Source organism: Lampetra fluviatilis, chromosome 13 (assembly GCF_964198595.1).
Source record: "Lampetra fluviatilis chromosome 13, kcLamFluv1.1, whole genome shotgun sequence".
NCBI classification, from domain to species: Eukaryota; Metazoa; Chordata; class Hyperoartia; order Petromyzontiformes; family Petromyzontidae; genus Lampetra; species Lampetra fluviatilis.
The window spans coordinates 8979447-8997640 of NC_136287.1; the positions used below are offsets into that span (position 1 = coordinate 8979447).

The 18194-nt window shown below is 41.5% G+C and overlaps 1 protein-coding gene across 6 annotated transcripts in view; it reads left to right on the forward strand.

Annotated features, from left to right (window-relative positions):
• The first annotated feature begins 296 nt into the window (after window positions 1-296).
• The window catches only part of ADGRV1 (adhesion G protein-coupled receptor V1), a 103775-nt gene continuing 85877 nt past the window's right edge, over window positions 297-18194 (forward strand). For 3 of the 6 annotated variants that reach the window (XM_078862264.1, XM_078862270.1, XM_078862267.1), the window contains exons 1-18: window positions 298-516; window positions 1577-1678; window positions 3300-3487; window positions 4159-4311; window positions 4516-4611; window positions 5683-5787; window positions 7378-7491; window positions 7818-8380; window positions 8611-8881; window positions 9636-10001; window positions 10213-10389; window positions 10653-10876; window positions 13662-13788; window positions 14260-14451; window positions 14945-15125; window positions 16078-16241; window positions 16407-16530; window positions 17886-18155. In XM_078862264.1, the coding sequence (XP_078718390.1) occupies window positions 1657-1678; window positions 3300-3487; window positions 4159-4311; window positions 4516-4611; window positions 5683-5787; window positions 7378-7491; window positions 7818-8380; window positions 8611-8881; window positions 9636-10001; window positions 10213-10389; window positions 10653-10876; window positions 13662-13788; window positions 14260-14451; window positions 14945-15125; window positions 16078-16241; window positions 16407-16530; window positions 17886-18155 (3337 nt within the window). In that variant the 5' untranslated portion in view covers window positions 298-516; window positions 1577-1656. Of the gene's footprint in view, window positions 517-1551; window positions 1679-3299; window positions 3488-4158; window positions 4312-4515; window positions 4612-5682; window positions 5788-7377; window positions 7492-7817; window positions 8381-8610; window positions 8882-9635; window positions 10002-10212; window positions 10390-10652; window positions 10877-13661; window positions 13789-14259; window positions 14452-14944; window positions 15126-16077; window positions 16242-16406; window positions 16531-17885; window positions 18156-18194 lie in introns of all 6 variants that reach the window. The other 3 variants (XM_078862268.1, XM_078862265.1, XM_078862266.1) reach the window with 3 other exon arrangements.

The window sequence follows — 18194 nt, forward strand, 5'->3', positions numbered from 1 at the left end:
GTGTGTGTTCTGCTTGTCTTAGAGCTCTGAATAAATGGCCAGAGAAGAGGGTGGGATGATGAAAAGATGAAAAAGAAACACACACAAGGAGCATAGGCAGGCGTTGATACTGCCCTCACGGCGACGTCACGAAGTTAACTCCTCCCCCTTCCAGCACCCTCCCCATACCTCTCACTTCTGTGGACGTATGGGACGTGCTCCGAAGGTCAGGATTTGTATTTATTTGCTGCTTTTTTGTTGTTGTTGTTGCTGCTGCAAAAATGGTTTAAAACCCCCTCCCCCGAGTATATATTTCGTTGGAGTTGTGAAAACTGAGTATTGAGTGCAACAGTCCTTGTAATTGTCAGAACTGCTTTCCGTTTTTAGATATGATTTGGAATGTGCAAGGCTGCGTTTGTATTTGCAAACTGGTGGATCTCAGAAGTTTGGAAGCGCAACGCTAATCAATTACATGACAGCCGAGGTCAGAGGTGATAGAAAATTGCTTTGTCCATGACAAAAATAAACAACTACAAGGTAAGTGAAGACTTTTTGCTGTCAATTTTGATCAGCAGTTATATTTTTTGGAATTCCACTCTGTTCAATTTTGAAATGTCACTTAATAACAACTGTACTTATAGCATTAATGATTGTGCAATGCTAACGTTTTCAAAAATATATTCTATTGAGATGAAAAAACTATGTTTCTTGCCAATAAAATATAAATTTTTATATTAAATGGTGTTTTCTATATATTGAATGCAGTTTTGTTATTCACTCTTAATGCATCATTTGACTATATAATAATTAACATTATGCTTTTTAAAAGATTATGTTCGACATCATATGTTTTTGTTTGATCAATTCCGTGAGTGTATTTGTGTTTATGCTAATATAGAATATGTGTGCCAATGCATAATGTGTTGCAAAACATGCTTTGTATGCCAAATTATTTTTTATACACTATGCATGAATTGAATTATACATACATTTTTTGGGGGGGGTTATTAATTTTATTACACAATAATACTCAATTAAATCAGTTGCGTTATTCATATCAGAAGATCAGAATCAAAATATGTATTCATACCGGAGGAATCTGATGAGCTGTAAAGCTCTTTGTAACAAATGTCCAGTCGAACAAATATTAAAATTGCTATGCGGCTCATATTTTACAAGTACTTTAGTTTGCTACTATTATTATTATTGTAGCACTGCGTTGCCGTCGGGCAAATAAGTTCATGTTGACGTTGCCTCGTACCAAGACTCAATCCTACAACCTGATGCTCCTCCAGTCGGGAGACACGCACTGCTGCTGCTTATTGATAATCCCCGTCTGCTTCTCACAAAGCCTCCAGTTGGCGGGGGGGGGGAGCTGTTGTTAGTAGCTGTAGCTCCCGAAAGCCGTACAGAGCAAGTGTAATAAACCCGTGTGTCTGCAACTGCAAAGAAATGGTCGTGATCATAATCATAGGCAGTTGTTTCTGGCAGCCAAGATGATGTGATCAGTGTTTTTTTTCTCTCTCTCTCTTTTGTTGTGGACGGAAAACCATCCATCCGGCTATGTAATAGGTGCCATGTGTTTTCGTGTAAGCAGGTCAGCTCCTCGGTGGTAATCCAGCAGCTGAATGCTTTTGTAAATGTGCCTTAGTCGATAACGCCATCCGAGACGGAAAAATGGAGTCAAAGCAAAACAAATGTGAGTATGTACCCGATTATATAGAAAAAAATACACAGCAATTCAGTGACATGTTGTGATAATGTAATATTCGCGAAGATAATTGTCGTTTACAGCCCGCTGTTGTGAGTCTTTATTATCGACGTTATCGACTTCCTCGCATGTTATGCAATGTAATTGAATGAATGCTTCCATTCGCCTGTTTGAATGTTAGTTTGCATAAAGTGCCGTAATAGGGCTACATCTTGACATGTGATGCATCAGCAGCAAATGCCACTCTGTTCATACTCTTTGGTTCTTTCGGTAAAGTCACGTAGACAAATAATAATAGATCACGACGTTTCGATCGCCACACAAGCGGTCGTCCTGAGTCGTGAGCTATTATTATTTTTCTACGTGACTTTACCGAAAGAACCAAAGAGTATGGATTCCTGCAGTCACGAAAGCTTCAAATCAAGATTGAGCCAATCTATTGTTAAAAAAATTAAGCACCCTGATTGATAACACAACAAGTATTATCTTGCATAGTTCGGGAATTTCCTCCCCAATGTGGGATAGTCAGTGGGACATGGGTTAAACGATGCAAGCCTCCACCTGTGCCTCATTTATTATACAGGGTGTCCCATAAGTCTGGAATCATAGGAAAAACACAACTCTGTGTTATTGGCTCGCGGTCTGGATGCAGTCTGTTAAATTCAACAGCGACCTCCCTCTGTCTCTGATTCCCTACGAGTAGAATTACCCGGACTCGTTCTTCCTTACTCAGATACATCTTGGGGCTGCAGAAACAAAAAAATATGAATTCGTTCTTTTCCCCTACGATTCCAGACCCATGGGCCACTCCGTAGGGCCAGTATTAACACTACCGCATATTTTGTACTGTAACTATGAAAATGTCAGACATGTATGCTGGAATGTAATAAACAAAGAGAAAACCACCCCTGAATAAAATATTAGGCGGTAATCCAAATTGCTTCCGTGGCAGCTAGAGACAGCCTTCTGAAGCAGCATGTGTATCGTTGCATGCGACGTGGTGTAGGTGAGGCAGCTTGCATTTCAGGAACCTGAGACTGCCTTGTAACTCCCCTTTTTCTCTCTCTCTCTCTCTACCCGCAAGCTTGAATAGTCAACGAGTTATGCAAAATTGATGTCCGTGCATAGTGATGGGCGATAATTAAATGTATAGTCCGAGAAACTAAATTTGGAGGATGCCCCACTTGCAGTGACTTAGTCCTCGCCTTGTGACTCATCCGCAGAGGAGTGGTTTTGTTTTTGAAGGTTTCCAGAGAGTGAAAATAAAATTCAGTGGCAAATACAAAATATTCTCACTTATTGCATCTTCGCATGTGGCTGTATAATATAATGCATCGTTTTATTAGTGGTTATTAAAGGTTATTTTAAATGGCAAAAAAACGTGTTGAAGAGATGTGTATAATATTGTTGAATTAAAAGCAACTCCCTATGGCATCAAATTGATTACCAAATTTAACATACAGCTATAATATTGTGAGTTGTGCTTCAAATGCCACGTGAATGACGAAATAGATACATTAATGCAAAAGTATTAAACGTAAACATCTACTGTGTTACTGAAGGTTTTCAATTATACGAATACTGAATTTCGCTACTATTTGCTTTCCAGGTATGTTTACTGTGTTCTGCTCGTCATTGCTATGCCTTATTCTGTACGCAACCCAAACATCTGGAGCTGCTGAAATAAAGTTGGTGACACAGCCACATTTTGTCGTAACTGAATCGGATGGCTCTATCGTTAAAATAATTATTGAGAAAACCGGATCAGCTGCGCAAGATTTTGCTGCATATATTCTGGTAAGTAAAACACAACGTGCACTCTGATAATTTGTATGGATTGAGTCAATTTCCAATTACTTTGACATGAGGACAGAACACACATGGCAATCAATTTAACGGAGGTAAAAAGAAAGTGAAAAAATTTGATTTGCAATAACAGACACATGTTCGCTTGCTCCTACTGACCTATAGATGAGTGCAATGGATATCTATTATTTAATTATGGTCAGATTTAACTTACAGGACAAAATAAATACCTGTACATATTTGCATTCGTGAGGAACGACCTAAATTTGATTCGTGGCAATGGTTAATTTCAGCGGCAAGTGATATTTGTTCAAATCCTGGGCTATTTCACCTTTTACCAAACCACACTGGTCAGGACAGTGAAGTAAGTATTGGTCAACCAACTCCCGTGACCAATACGGTTGTAGGAAGGTCGTCATCCAGCAGTGCATTGACAAAGTTGTAAACTACTTTATGTAATATATATATCTATATCTCCCTTGGAGTGTAGCAATACATGCAACTAGAGATATGAAATTGCCATTATGCTGTCTTTTTGTGAATGCTTACACAACAACGCGTTGTTTGAATACAATCAATGAATTCATACGCGATGAAAGGATTTTGCTGTACGGCCGCAAACAATGCGCTGTAGTGCTTGTCATTTGTATTTGTCATCGCAGCTGCAAGGGGAGAACACGTGGGACTTCTTTACTCCCTCCGTGGTCGCTTCATTTCCTGCGCTGGGAAACCTCAGCAAGGCTGTGGTGCTCGGAGTCTCTGACGATGACATTCCCGAGGCAGATGAAACGTTCACTTTCTACTTGGCCGCACAAGTAAATCAGCAGCAGCGGCAGCCACACACACACAACAAAAAACCGCACTTAAACAATTGTCGCCGCAACCTTTTTTTGTCCCAAGAAAAAAGAAAAGCCTTTCACGAGGGCATGGAAAAGTCGAGAGCGTAAAAGTTGACACTTTTGTGGTTTTTAGCGGGATGCGTTGTCCAAGTCGATTGTTGACGTTGCTGTGATTCCCAGGGTGACACTGCGGACGTGACGGTGGGGAGTCCGAAGTCAGTGACGGTCACCATCCTCTCAAACGACAATGCCTTTGGAGTCGTCGCCTTTAACACGGTGCGTCGCGGTGTTCTGATTCACCAAATACGCAGCGCATCAAACGCAACGGGGCACACAGACGATTGAAGTGTTTACAATTCGCTGGTAATTTATGGGGGGAATGGCGTGTGTCATGACATTGGCTGTGTATAATTAAGTGACAATTCAGTAGGCTTGTCGCCATGGTATTAGGCAATGTTTCCTGAAGCACAGTGAAGAGAGGCTGAATACTGATAGCACGTATTTGTAATTTTTGGGTCTCAAGCATTTTTAAACCTTCATTTTATTTCCCCTTTAAAAAAAAAAACCACGCAACAGGCCTATAACGTCAGTAAGGTTTGCCACAAGCGTATATATTTGATTTGTGGCCGAGCTTATCTGTTAATTTGTGAGGAATACAAATGGAGGGAAGAATGGGGTGGGGGGAGGGTTTCTTCTTATTTATAGATTTGAAGCTTTCGTGACTGCAAGGATTCATATTCTTAGGTTTTTTTGGTAAAGTCACGTAGGTAAAAAATTAAAATTAATAAAAGTAAAATAAAAACCAAATAAAAATCACGACGTTTCGGAGGCAACACCTGAAGACGGAAGCTTGTGTTGCCTCCGAAACGTCGTGATTTTTATTTGATTTTTATTTTACTTTTATTAATTTTTATTTTTTACCTACGTGACTTTACCGAAAAAACCTAAGAATATTTCTTCTTATTCTTCATGGCTGCTGACGTCGAGGCAGAGCAACAGCTACAATTTCACAATCAGGTGGCCGAGCCAGACCACCGCATCAGGAGCAGCGGAGTGTTTTCGCCGCAATGTCTCCTTCGTGTTTGTGGATCGGACATTGCGTCGTCGAACGTTGCACGGTCTGTTCTGGATGACCACAGCCGCACTCTGTTGCGTAGGGCAGTGTGGTTAGGGTTCCAAAATGTGTGAGAGAGCTTAAGGTTGTATGGGATCATGGGGGGGGGGAGTGGGGGTTTTACTCCGCACCCTGCTGTGGGAGAATTTTGCGTGTAAGCAGGAACACTGGTTAAAATCCCTGATTAAAAAAAGCCTAATTGGATTATGTTTTGTTTCCTTCATCTCCTCCAGTCATCGCCAATCACATACGGCGAGACAAGAGGCCGGAACCAATCGTTGGAGCTTGTGCTAAGAAGAGAAAAGGGAACGTTTGGAACTGTGTCTGTGATGTTTACAGTAAGGGCCACAAAACGATTTTGGTGCCACAAAACGGGTCATGATTTTGAGCATTTTCTAGACTATTTTTCTACGTAATTTAACAATGCAATAATTACGATTTTTCACACATGAGCAATATATTAATTGTCCATGTTTAACACTTTACAACTTAGGTTGAAAGCATTCATGCATCAGCTCTGTCCATCTCTCCTTGTGTTTGTCTGTATGTATGTCCATCTGTCAGTAACCTGGGGTCACAATAACTCACGTAAAGATGATTCAATGTAAACTAAAGGTTTGGATAAAGTTGTATTGCTATTATGGACGTACCGTATTGAATAGCATACAAATTGATCAAGCGGTTACCTTAAATTCGGCAAAATAAACCCAGCGTGAAAATAAAAAAGCCTTATTCGGCCAAGGCAATGATGTCACACGTCATCCACCATATGATGTCATCTTGTACGACCCAGAAAATAACGTTAAAATTAGCATCATAATCATCAACCATGATCATCCTACCGCTGATTTAAGTTTTCCCAAAGCTTGCCACGATTCCCCAGGGTCCTGTGATGTTACATTCCACCCAGCACCTGCACACAAGTTGATTTTAACCGCTCCTTCTCTGCGATGGACGCCCTCTTTTGTGTGCTCCCTCCCTTGGCTGGAACTCCAGAATTATTCTCAACCGACAGCCATCATCCCTGTTTATAGATGCATCTTGTCTCAGTCCACTTAAATCTTGACTTAAAGCTTTCGTGACTGCAGGAATTCATATTCTTTGGGTCTTTCGGTAACGTCACGTAGATAGGTTCAAAGAAAATAACAAAAAACTACGACGTTTCGATCACAACGCAAGCGACTTCTTGTGTTGCGTCTTTCCTCCTGATGGCGATCGCTTGTGTAGTGATCTTTCGATTTAAAGCTTTCGTGACTGCAGGGATTCATCTTCTTGGTTCTTTCGGTATAGTCACGTAGAAGGAAATAATAAAATAATTAAAATAAAACATAATAAAATTAAATAATATAATAATTATTCCCTTCTACGTGACTCACGTAGAAGGGAATAATTATTATATTATTTAATTTTATTATGTTTTATGACTCACGTAGAAGGGAATAATTATATTATTTAATTTTATTATGTTTTATTTTAATTATTTTATTATTTCCTTCTACGTGACTATACCGAAAGAACCAAGAAGATGTGTTGTGATCGAAATGTCGTAGTTTTTTGTTATTTTCTTTGAACCATCCTACGTGACATTACCGAAAGACCCAAAGAATATCAGTCCACTTACTTTTATTAACAGTCCATATTATACTATCTCTAACCTGCCTGTGTTCTTTATTTAATTGTAAATCCAAGTATGAGCCTCTCCCTGCTTTGTAGCATGCTTTTAGCGTACACTTGCCATTATTTGTTCATTTTCCTTTTTTTGTCTTTAATTTCCATGCTTCTGATCCACGTCAAGGCATATAGTACACATTCGTCGCATTCGCGAATTAATCTATGGCTTTGTATAATTCCTCTCCCCTGCTTAATATGAGAATGTTGGAAGAAAGTTCAATAAAGCGGTGTTTTTTTTTACATTGATTATTTTTCAGGTTGGCAATGACACCAATAATGCAGAGGGAGATGTGTACCCAACAAAAGGGAAGATTACGTTTTTACCAGGACAATCTACGGTTGTTTATAACATTTACATATTGGATGACCAGGTGAGCAGTAAGGTCATTGTATTGCATCTTTGAACGGAAAGCAGACCGGATTTTTCGTACGTTGTTAGAAGTCATACACACATGGAGTAAATGGTCATTAACTGAGCACACTTTTTTTCCAACAAAAAATATATTTTTGACTTACTGTGGTTATTTTATTTATGGCTTTTATGCAATATAAATATACATACTGTATCAAGGAGTGAGGTTTATTTTATTACAGTATTAATGTTACACAAAGCCAAAAAGAAATATATACTTTGGAGATATTGAATATAAATAATCCACAATAATTTCCATATGTCCACCACAAATCTCTTGCACAGATCCCTGAAATTGAAGAGGAATTTGATATCAGGCTTGTGGCCTGTGATGGAGGCGCCTCGGTCGATGAGACCAAGAACGTTGTCCGTCTCATCATCAGCAAAAACGACAGCCCTGTGCGTTTTTCGCTCAGTGAGATCTCAGTGCTCGAGTCAGCGGGAGAGATTAGCATCTCCGTTATTCGGGGAACAGATGAAGTTGGTGCTTTTGCAGGCCTAGACGATGGAATTGTGACAATTGACTACCAGATAATTTCTGACGGGCCTTCAGCTGCCATCTTAGATGTGGACTTTTTGGATTTGCAAGCAAACAGGACCGTCACCTTTGCACCTGGGGCGAAAGAAGCAGAGCTGTACTTTCGTATTGTGGATGACACTACCCCGGAGATTAAGGAGACCTTCAGCGTGGTTCTCCAAGAAGACAGAATTGAGGGCGATGCAGTGTTGACCGAACCGCATGTATTGCACGTCACAATTGAAGCGAATGACAAACCATATGGAGTTCTAAGCATTAACAGCAGTATGATTATGCAACCACTCCTTATAAACGAAGATACAACCCCAAGGTAATAATAATGATGATAAAATGATGCAAATATATTTATATAAAACCAACGCACTTAGCGTACATTTGATACGGTAAGAATTTGTGTTTTTTTGTCACGGGAAGGTAAGAAAAAAGAAAGAAGTTGGTAACCTTCCAAAATTCACGGTCATGCCACTACAGCCACCACTGTTGGCATCCACAGATTCGTCACTGTCACATGTAAATGGTATTTTTTCTCTTTTGGCACAGGATGGAGGTTATTTTTGTGGTACGCACAGGCGGCACATATGGTGCGGTGTCTGTTGGGTGGAGAATCACACGGGGTGGTGATGACCCTTCTCCAGTGACCGCTGACCTATCCCCAACTTCTGGAGTGCTGCAGTTCGCTGATGGGGAGAGGGCTGTGGCCGTGAGTCTGCAGGTGGTGCAAGATGTAGAGGCGGAGGAGGCAGAGAAATTCATCTTTGAAATGATCAACGGGAGTGCCCAGGGAGGTGCAGAGCTAACGGACCCATTCCAGGTGCAGAGTAACCCTCCTCCAATGTTAACATTGCTTACCCACATGCTGTCTTGTTTAGTATATATGCAAGTAAACTCCTTGTTGCAAATGAGGTATAGGTGCAGTCCTGAAAAAGTGCTTGCTCATTCCACGTATTGCTGAAGGACCTCCACTCGAGGAAGCTCTCGAACGCCTCTCTCGAGGATATTTGGGTGACTCTTCTACACTTGCCAGATGTCTTGGAAGACACGAGAGGACCAATACTCTATCACACCACATATAAACTGCCGATCAACTAACTGTGGTATACCCATTGAGACTGCTGGTTGCAGCATCATTTACGATTTGCAACAGCACAGTATAATTCTGTATTGAGTTATATACTGCATTATTCTCAGCACCTTTGCAAAGTGTGGCATTAACCAATGGCTGAGAAGGTAATATGCCTGTCTCTGAGTTTAAATTCCCTAGTTTGAACCAAGATACCCCTGACAGTGTGTTCCTAGGACAGTATCAGGCATCTATTCTCAGGCAAGTTGATAGGTACCTTTGTCAAATTGATTAACTCGCCATAACCCACATCATTAAACATTCACATTTTTTGTTCGAGAATTGCACACTCATTATATACATTGCCATGGCTAGTTGCATTTCATCTATCCATTTTGCAATTACCACTCTTTGGAAGAGATATACAGATTTGCAATGACCACAGCAGCAGCTTCACAAAAAACCGTGCCACAAAACCTAAACAGAATTGCATCCCGCTTTGCAGGTGGCGTTTTTCCTGCGAGACAGCGATGACGTCTACGGGGTTGTGGAGCTGCAGCCCGCTTACGAGCACAGCATCGAGGGCTCTGCCGAGGGGAGACGCCTCACCCTGGGCTTGACCCGGCAGGGGGGGACACGCGGCGCAGTCAGGGTTTCTTACACGCTTCGCTACCTGCCCCCGGGAGTCCTGGAGCCCTCCAGGGGCAGGCGCGACGTTTTCAACGCCACGGACGTCAGCGGCGGCGGCGGCGGTGGCGGTGATGGCTTCAGTGGCGGTGCCCTCATGCCGTCCGAAAGCTCTGCTGTGAACTTCACTGCTCTCATCCGCAGCGACGCCTTCCTGCAGAGCGGTGCCCATTTTTACATTAAGGTGAGAAGCAAATTAATTGTTCATGTCATTGATCTATAGTTACACGAATGAAATGTTTACGAATCAGCTATTTCACTCTTGATATGAAATGTAGTTTTATATATATGTTTAATATAAATGTGTTAACTAGCGTAATACTTTATTTTAAACATCTACCAGCTGTGGAGTGCACACAAATCCAAATTAAAACTATGTATTCTTTGTTTTACAGCTTGAGAAAGCAGAGTTAGCTGATGTGGTACCATTGGTACCACCACTGAGTCCGCGAATTGGAAACTACCGGAGTGTTTTTCTGCCTATTCCTCTACATGTTGCCAATGAGGAGATCGGGCTGAACACCAACCAGACTTTGTTTGTCTCAGAGCCAGAGGATGGTGCACCAGTGCAGGTGAAATTAAGTTACTTTATTGAACGTGAATTGAAAGAATTATAAGCATTTTCAAATAACCAAGCAAACATATGCATGATATTTTGACCCATATTTGTTAGGAATCATAAATTATGTTCTGCGTTTAAATACTGGACTGCCAATACATTTGACTACACCTACCAATACGGCCCTCATTATTGCACTTATATAATGTTTTTTTTATGAAGTTGTATGCGATTGGAATTTGGTGAGATGCAAATGTAACATTTTCCCTGTCCCAGATAACCATCCCTTTGCAGAGGGAAGGCTCTGATGAGCATGCAGCTGTCTTCTGGAGTTTAACCCCAGTTGGACCAAGTCAGCAGTATGTTTCACTCTCTGACATCGGCCCCTTTGAGGGTTCGGTGACATTCGCGAGTGGCCAAGGCACATCGGCCATAAACCTGACCATCTGGCCTGACGACATGCCAGAAATGGATGAGATTGTCCGCTTAACCCTGAACAGGTCAGTGGTATTGTATATGCAATAAGAAACATTGATGAACATTATCCATGCTACGTAAATTGTTTGCATATTATAGTTTAATTATATTATATTTTCCCCATAATAATTATCCATGATTGTTGTATAACATCAGTGTTCTTTCTATTTAAAATCCCAATTCGAAATTTAGTATTTGTAAACACATACAGACGATGCTAAAATGTTTACAAACAAGAAAATGGCTATTGAAATTTTTTTACAATTTTTTTTTATTTTAATTGCTATGAACCTTTTTATTATTCTGAAAAGAGGCACAGAATTTAAATGAGCCTATTTTAATTAGTTCAAAATTCCCTGTCGCTACAAGCAAGTCCCGTAAATGGAAGAATACAAAAAACGGAAGAGGGAGGAAGGGAGGCATTGAAAAGGGACATTTGTAAGCAGCTTTTTGAGTTCGTTTCGCCAGGCCCACTCCTTTGACTTGTCACTGGCTAAGTGTGCCTATTGAGAGTGAATAGCGGCTGTGGCTTGGCATCTGTGGTTTCCAGCTGGCCTCAGAATTCAGGAGACCTGTTCCCACAGCCATGCCCAAGGAGCACCCCGTAATCCCACCCCCCTTGAATTTGCTTTCCAGGCCAGGATCTAAGCCATACCCATACCACATCTTTCCTCTTCACACGCTGCATGCCGCTCTCTTTCTTTTTTCAGGGTAGAGACAGAGAGGTTTTTAGTCTATTACGGGTAAGTGGTAAATTCCTCCTCGTTATTCAGTGTGGCAAGACTGCGATGAAGTGGCTTTATAGTTTTCGACAACTCGCTGTAAACTTGTGTTTTGTTGCACATTTAGATGTCCTTTTTTAATTGTGAGCCTTCAGTGGAGCCTTTGTTGTGTCATTTGTGTAATGCTGCATGCACTGCCATGCAGCATAAAATAAATGTTGGACATCGTCGCTTGTAAAATTGTTTAGCAAATCCCATGTTATGGAGAGCAGCAAAATGTGTATAAAGTGTCTGATAACTGTATTTTCAGATGGGTAAAAATTGCGCTCTGTAGTCTTTACTACAATAAATAAATGTATAAATGCATTTTGCTCTCTCCAGATGGCCCTTTACCCTTTTAGCTGGGACCCTGCTGGGATCTGTCAGTTCCTTATTCAAGATAACAGCAGGTCTGGCCCAATGCTGTGCATTTATAACAAAACTGGCATCCCCCAATGCCCCAGATTCCCTGCAATGTTCATCTTCCAGCCATCCTGCCAGGCTATCCTTTTGATGCATATTGATCACAAGCCATAATTAGCATTCCGTAACATAATGCATACGCGCTGACATTAAATTGTACCCTTGTGCCAAGGAAACAAAAAAAATATTCGCTTTGTTTTTTTTCATCATGCGAAGCGTTATGAAAGTATTTGCTGTGTATATTATACTGCAAGTTCGTATGTGATCATTTTCAAGTTCCAGCCCTCATGCCGCGCAAAAGCAAAAAGCATATGGCTTGCCAAAGTGACGAATCATTATTGCTATAGCAATTTGTACACAGCCGCATGCGTGCAGAATTGCATGTCACACCCCAACCCTACCCATTTCTCCTCCTGCCATGCATGGTGGCCATGCAAAGGGATATTGTTCCACACTATGGTTCTGTGTTAAATGGCCTTTTAGTTGACACGAACTTCACTATGGTTCATGCACAATACGTGAGAAATGGGAATAACTTTGAGAAACAAAAGCAAAAAAAACTTAGCAGTGGTACAAGAACATATTTGTGCTTTTTGTACCACCATGGAAAATGAGGTCTGTGACAGCTATACAATTAATCTAGTGATTGCTGTGCTATTGCATGAAATGTGACAAATTTAATGTATTACTTTGTTGTATTAATGCGTGTTTTGATTTGTTTGCTTTACTTTTAACACTAAGGACCTCTTAAATAAATGTTTACCCCATGTTTATGTCTCCTAAACAAAGTTTCCCAACTTAAAACGTATTTACTTATACACAAATTACAGACAATCATCGTAGTTCAAGTTTCATTTCAAATTCCATTTATTAGGTATAGCCCTGTGAGCAACCGCAACAAACAAAATATGAACAGAGAACATCTTAAAGCGACGACGCGCAACAGAAACATCCTGGATAAACCAGCAAATCTTCCAGAAAAAAAAATCGTATTACAACGCTGCGTGCAAAAATCTCAGTGTGATGCAAGTCAAATAATGACAACCATAAGACAATTTAGATTAAAGTTATCAGGCCAACTCCGCACTTCCGCAAGAAACATGGCTTAACCACATGTTTTCGAAATCACCAAAATAAAGCTATGAAATACAATGTAACAACAGTAATCATAGGAACTTTGATTCAAATTATTCTCAGGTTTTTTCGGTAAAGTCACGTAGGTAAAAACATTAAAATTAATGAAAGTAAAATAAAACAAAACAAAATAAAATTCACGACGTTTCGGAGGCAACACAAGTCTCCGTCATCAGGTGGGACCGTCACAGCCGAATTAGCTGCATCAAGTGAAGCAATGATTCAAGATGTAATCCCTTATAAGCAAGTTGAAGGGAGGTGGAGAGGGGGGGGGGAGAGCTTATCAGGCTGTGGTAGCCAATGAATGGAAACGTATCGGGAGGGAGGAGGAGCGGTGATCAAAGACTGCACGCAGTGCTCAACACAATGAATAGAGACGTGTCAAATTTTGATTCAAAGTAGTATGGTCAGTCTTTGAACCCTCGATATTAAATAGTGTTGAATGTTTCGTGTTAAATACTAACACTTTTTGACTCATTCTTTGTCACAGAGCAGAACCAGACAACCAGATACTTAAGTCCGGTTTTACCAGTCGAGAAATAGTCATTCTGCAGAATGATGATCCGGGAGGAACATTTGAGATCTCTCCATTCACTCAAGGACATGTCTTTGTTAAGGTAATGTCACGAGTCATTGCACTTTACAGACATTGTTGGTGTACGTTTGTTGGAAGAGGGACCCATTACAGCATTGCTGATGATACATTTCTTCAACGCTAGTTGCATTGGTTTCTCCTTTAAGCAATGCTATTACAGAAGGGGTGGAGTGTCACAGTCAGCACGCTATGCTCTGAACCTGGCAACCTGAGTTGAATTCCCAGCTGTGGCTAACATCTGTGGCAAAGGATATCTGAACTGGTACTGAGCCGGTTCCAGCGTGGTGGAGTAATGTGAAACAACCCCGTCAGCAACCCACCACGGCAAGGCCTTTATCGAAGAGTGGAATGACAAATAATGATTTTTGTTAAAATTCAAAACTAAAAATGGTTCAAGAAATAAATGCCCTTTCAGCTTCTATCTGTATGTTTGTAATCACACAATACTTATATTTACGTAATATTAATGATTGTAACATTTATCTACCCCCAGGAGAGCCCATCCAGTATTGTTGCTGTGCGTGTTGTCCGGCATGGAGGCAGCCTGCTGCCCTGCCTACTGCGGTACCACGTGGTACCAGAGGGCAGCCTCCAGTTCATGGGCAGCAATGGAATTTTAGATTTTTCTCCAGGCGACACAGAGAAGGAGCTTTCCCTGGTCCCGCAAGCAGACGACATCCCCGAGGTGTGAAATCCTGGAGCAGATGCTGCTCTTATGAAAACTATATATTTGTTCCTATGGTTTATATATGCATACATATCTTCAAAAGATCAATAACATTTGTGTTACTATTATTTACCCAGGTCACTCAGTGTCTATTTTCAGCAGAATCTTTCTCGGGATTTTGATCGATGCGCTATTGAGGGGCACTGTGGTGACGAGATGTTAACTACAAAAAACAGATGTTTCTCAAGCACCATTCTTCGGGCCAACAATCAAGCCAAGATGTTTACTATAACCATACCTCTACCATTTACATTTAATTACGTGATTGTGATGAATGGCTGATTGGCATAGAACACGTGACCGGATTGAGACCCGTGAGAGGGTAGTTTGAAAGCAACTCAGGAAAGTAATCAAACATTGTGCTATAGACACAATTACAGCATTATTTTGTGGTGGTGGGGGGGGCGTGCATTGTTTTAATATATTTTACATTTACATTTTTTACGAACAGCTAGATGAAACATATTTGCTGCAGCTGAGCAGTTTAAATGGAAGTGCGTGTAAGGTGGGAGACAAGGATTCGTTGAACATCACAGTGCTGAAGAACGATGACCCCCACGGTGTGTTCGTCATCCGGAGCTCCCACCTCCAGCAGCGAGTCCTTGAGAGCAACGGGCAGAACAACCACACAGGTATAGCCTCATCAAAATGGCGACCGGCACGCCCCCGATGCATTACGTTAAAACCGTTACATTTGCTTTCGTCGGTATTTGCTAGTGTGCTGTTTTATTCATCAATGGTGTTCAGTTGCACGTGTAATACAATACAGCGTCCCTTCTCTGAGTACTGTAGTGGGTTAGCATCATGGGAAATAGCAGGCATAGTAGGGCATCAGACGAGTCCATGCTGGAGGGACACTCATCTCTTACGATGTCATAGCAACAATTTCCATTTGCTAACTGCATTGACAGCGTGTGTGGTGAGAGGTTTGTAAATGCTATGGCATGCGACATGACGTTCCCCTTTAAGTGCGATAACATTTGTAATCTGTTAGTGATCCTCGTTATCATAATTGTCACCATCGTCATTGCTTTCGAATGCATTAATCAATTGAAGACACTTGATCTGAAACCTCGCAAAAATGCTGGCGTCTTGTGTATGTTGAACTTCTTTTTGGTTCTTTCGGTAAAGTCACGTAGAAGGGAAATAATAAAATAATAAAAATTAAACGTAATAAAATAATTCTCACGACGTTTCGGCCACAACGCAAGCAGCCGTCCTCAGGTGAAGAACAGGTCTGTCGGAAAGACAGCATTCAGACGCTGTCTTTCCGATAGGCCTGTTCTTCACCTGAGGACGGCTGCTTGTGTTGTGGCCGAAACGTCGTGAGAATTATTTTATTATGTATAATTTTTATTATTTTATTATTTCCCTACTACGTTGCTTTACCGAAAGAACCAAGAAGATGAATCCCTGCAGTCACGAAAGCTTCAAATCGAAAAAAATATGTTGAACTTTTTTCGCACTGTACTAAGCCAACAGTGCTGATCGGAGGTTTTGGGGAGTGGATTGACCATGGCTGCTGATCATGGTGATGTTGATGATGTCCTTTTCCTCTGTCCTCACTATCTTGTTGCCACACAGCTCAGTTCTCTGTGGAGAGGCACAGAGGCAGGTTTGGTGCCGCTTCTGTCTCGTGGGTAATCACTCCTGGGGGCACACGGGATATCTCTCCAGTCAAAGGGACTCTGCTCTTCGGTGACCAAGAGGCAGAGCAGAACATCACTGTGCAGTCCCTGCCAGACGAGGTGATGTCATGAGGCAATCGTATGCATTGAACGATGTTAACTTTACTCTGCCTTAGCTGCTTGAACATAACAAAAAAACTGCATGCAAATTTGTTTAATTGTTTTATTTGCTTGCGTAGACATTGCCATAGTCATAAAAAGGCGTGTTGCTTTATTGCATTCCAGATACCAGAAGATTATGAGAACTTTACGATCACGTTAAGTGACACCACCGGAGGAGCCTCCATTGGGAGCCCAGCAGTTGCCATTCTGACTATCGCCAGCAATGACGGTCCAATATATTTTAAAGGTTGTGTGTACACTGCGTTGCAGACCAAGCGTAATGAAAGCATTGATTGCAAGGAGGATGGAGTCCCACTCATTACCTTTGCAAAGGGCTCCAACCTCCAATAAACAACACCGCGCCTGCCATTGATTATTCTCGGCAGCCATGCCACCTTTCATTCACTGCAACTTGGCGTTATTAAACATGCCTGTTTACCCAGGAAAGTAGCCTCATTAAGTCACGTAACTCTTTTTCAGAAGAGTTCTGCTTACTTTTCACGGTAGGGGGTAATGATTGCTATGTGGATTCCCAGTGAGCAACTTTACTGTTAGCATAAGTTTTGTAAGTGTGTATGTTGAACTTCTTTCGCATCATACGTAGCCAACCATGCCTAATCAGAGGTGCGAAATGATAGTACAGGTTTTGTGTAAATTGCAGTGTAAATTGTGTATACATGAAAAACACACTAAAGTGCAGCATGAGGTTAGTTTGTTGTTTGATCAATTAAGAGACCCCCACACATGAATGGACTACAAGTATAATGTTAGAGTTTTAATGTATTGGTATTTGATAAACTTGCATGGTGATCAATATAATCTGGTACAATATTTGAAAACATAGCTGCAGTTGTGCCACCTATTCAGTTAAATATTGGACACCACAATATTGGGCAACATGTTTAAATGGTAAATAACCCGCTAATTGTCCGATTAACTATACACATTTGTTTTTAACAAAAATACAAAAGGAGCACTTCGCGACAAACAATTCTTAAAAAGCACACGTGTGTGTGCACGGATGTTATTCTACTTTCCAGGACAAATTTGGCTTCGTAATTATTGAGTTAGCGATGATATACATTCACATGCAATGATCTAATGAGGCACATATGGCTTGCGACATCATCACCGTGGCCGAAAAGGCTTAATCTACTTCTGAGTTTTGACCAACATTGATCAATTTGGCCAGTTTTGAAACAGAGTAAGCCTCTAACAGCAACACAGGTGTATAGAAGCATCTCATTTTTATTGGATCATTGGCACGGGATTTATCGTCACCGCTAGCTACAGACAAATGGACAGATGCTTTGACCCTATCAACTTTATACGGAAACTGTTCTTGTGTTTAGCTTGTTGTCCTTCCCCCGCACCTCCGATGAGCACAGTTGGCTACGTACTGTGCAACATAAGTTAAAATACATACATTGAGCTAACATACCCACATCAACATATAGTTTTCATCAACTGAAAACCACAGCGTTGTCCATGAGAGCACTATACCCCAATTACATCACGTTATTGGTACGTCTAAGTCCAACGTGAAGAGGCGCACCTTCTCAAGTGACGTGTTTCAATCGCACTGCTTGCATGCACTCACAGAACCCGCAGACCTGCGGGTGTCCGAGGGCTCCGTGGCGGTTATTGCCGTGCGGCGCGACGGCTCCAGGGAGAGCGCGGCCACCGTCAGGTTCAGGACCCAGCCTGGGCTGGCGAGCGCCGAGGATGGCGATTTTGTCCCAGTGGCCGAAGGGCAAGACGTGCTGCACTTTGCTCAAGGGCAGACGGAAGCCTCGATTTACATTTCGACCGTCGACGACGCGCTCCCGGAGATTGAGGAATCGTTCTTCGTTGTCCTCTTCGACCCGGCAGGTACCGTGGACGTAAAAGAGAGTGTCGCTGTTCGTAATT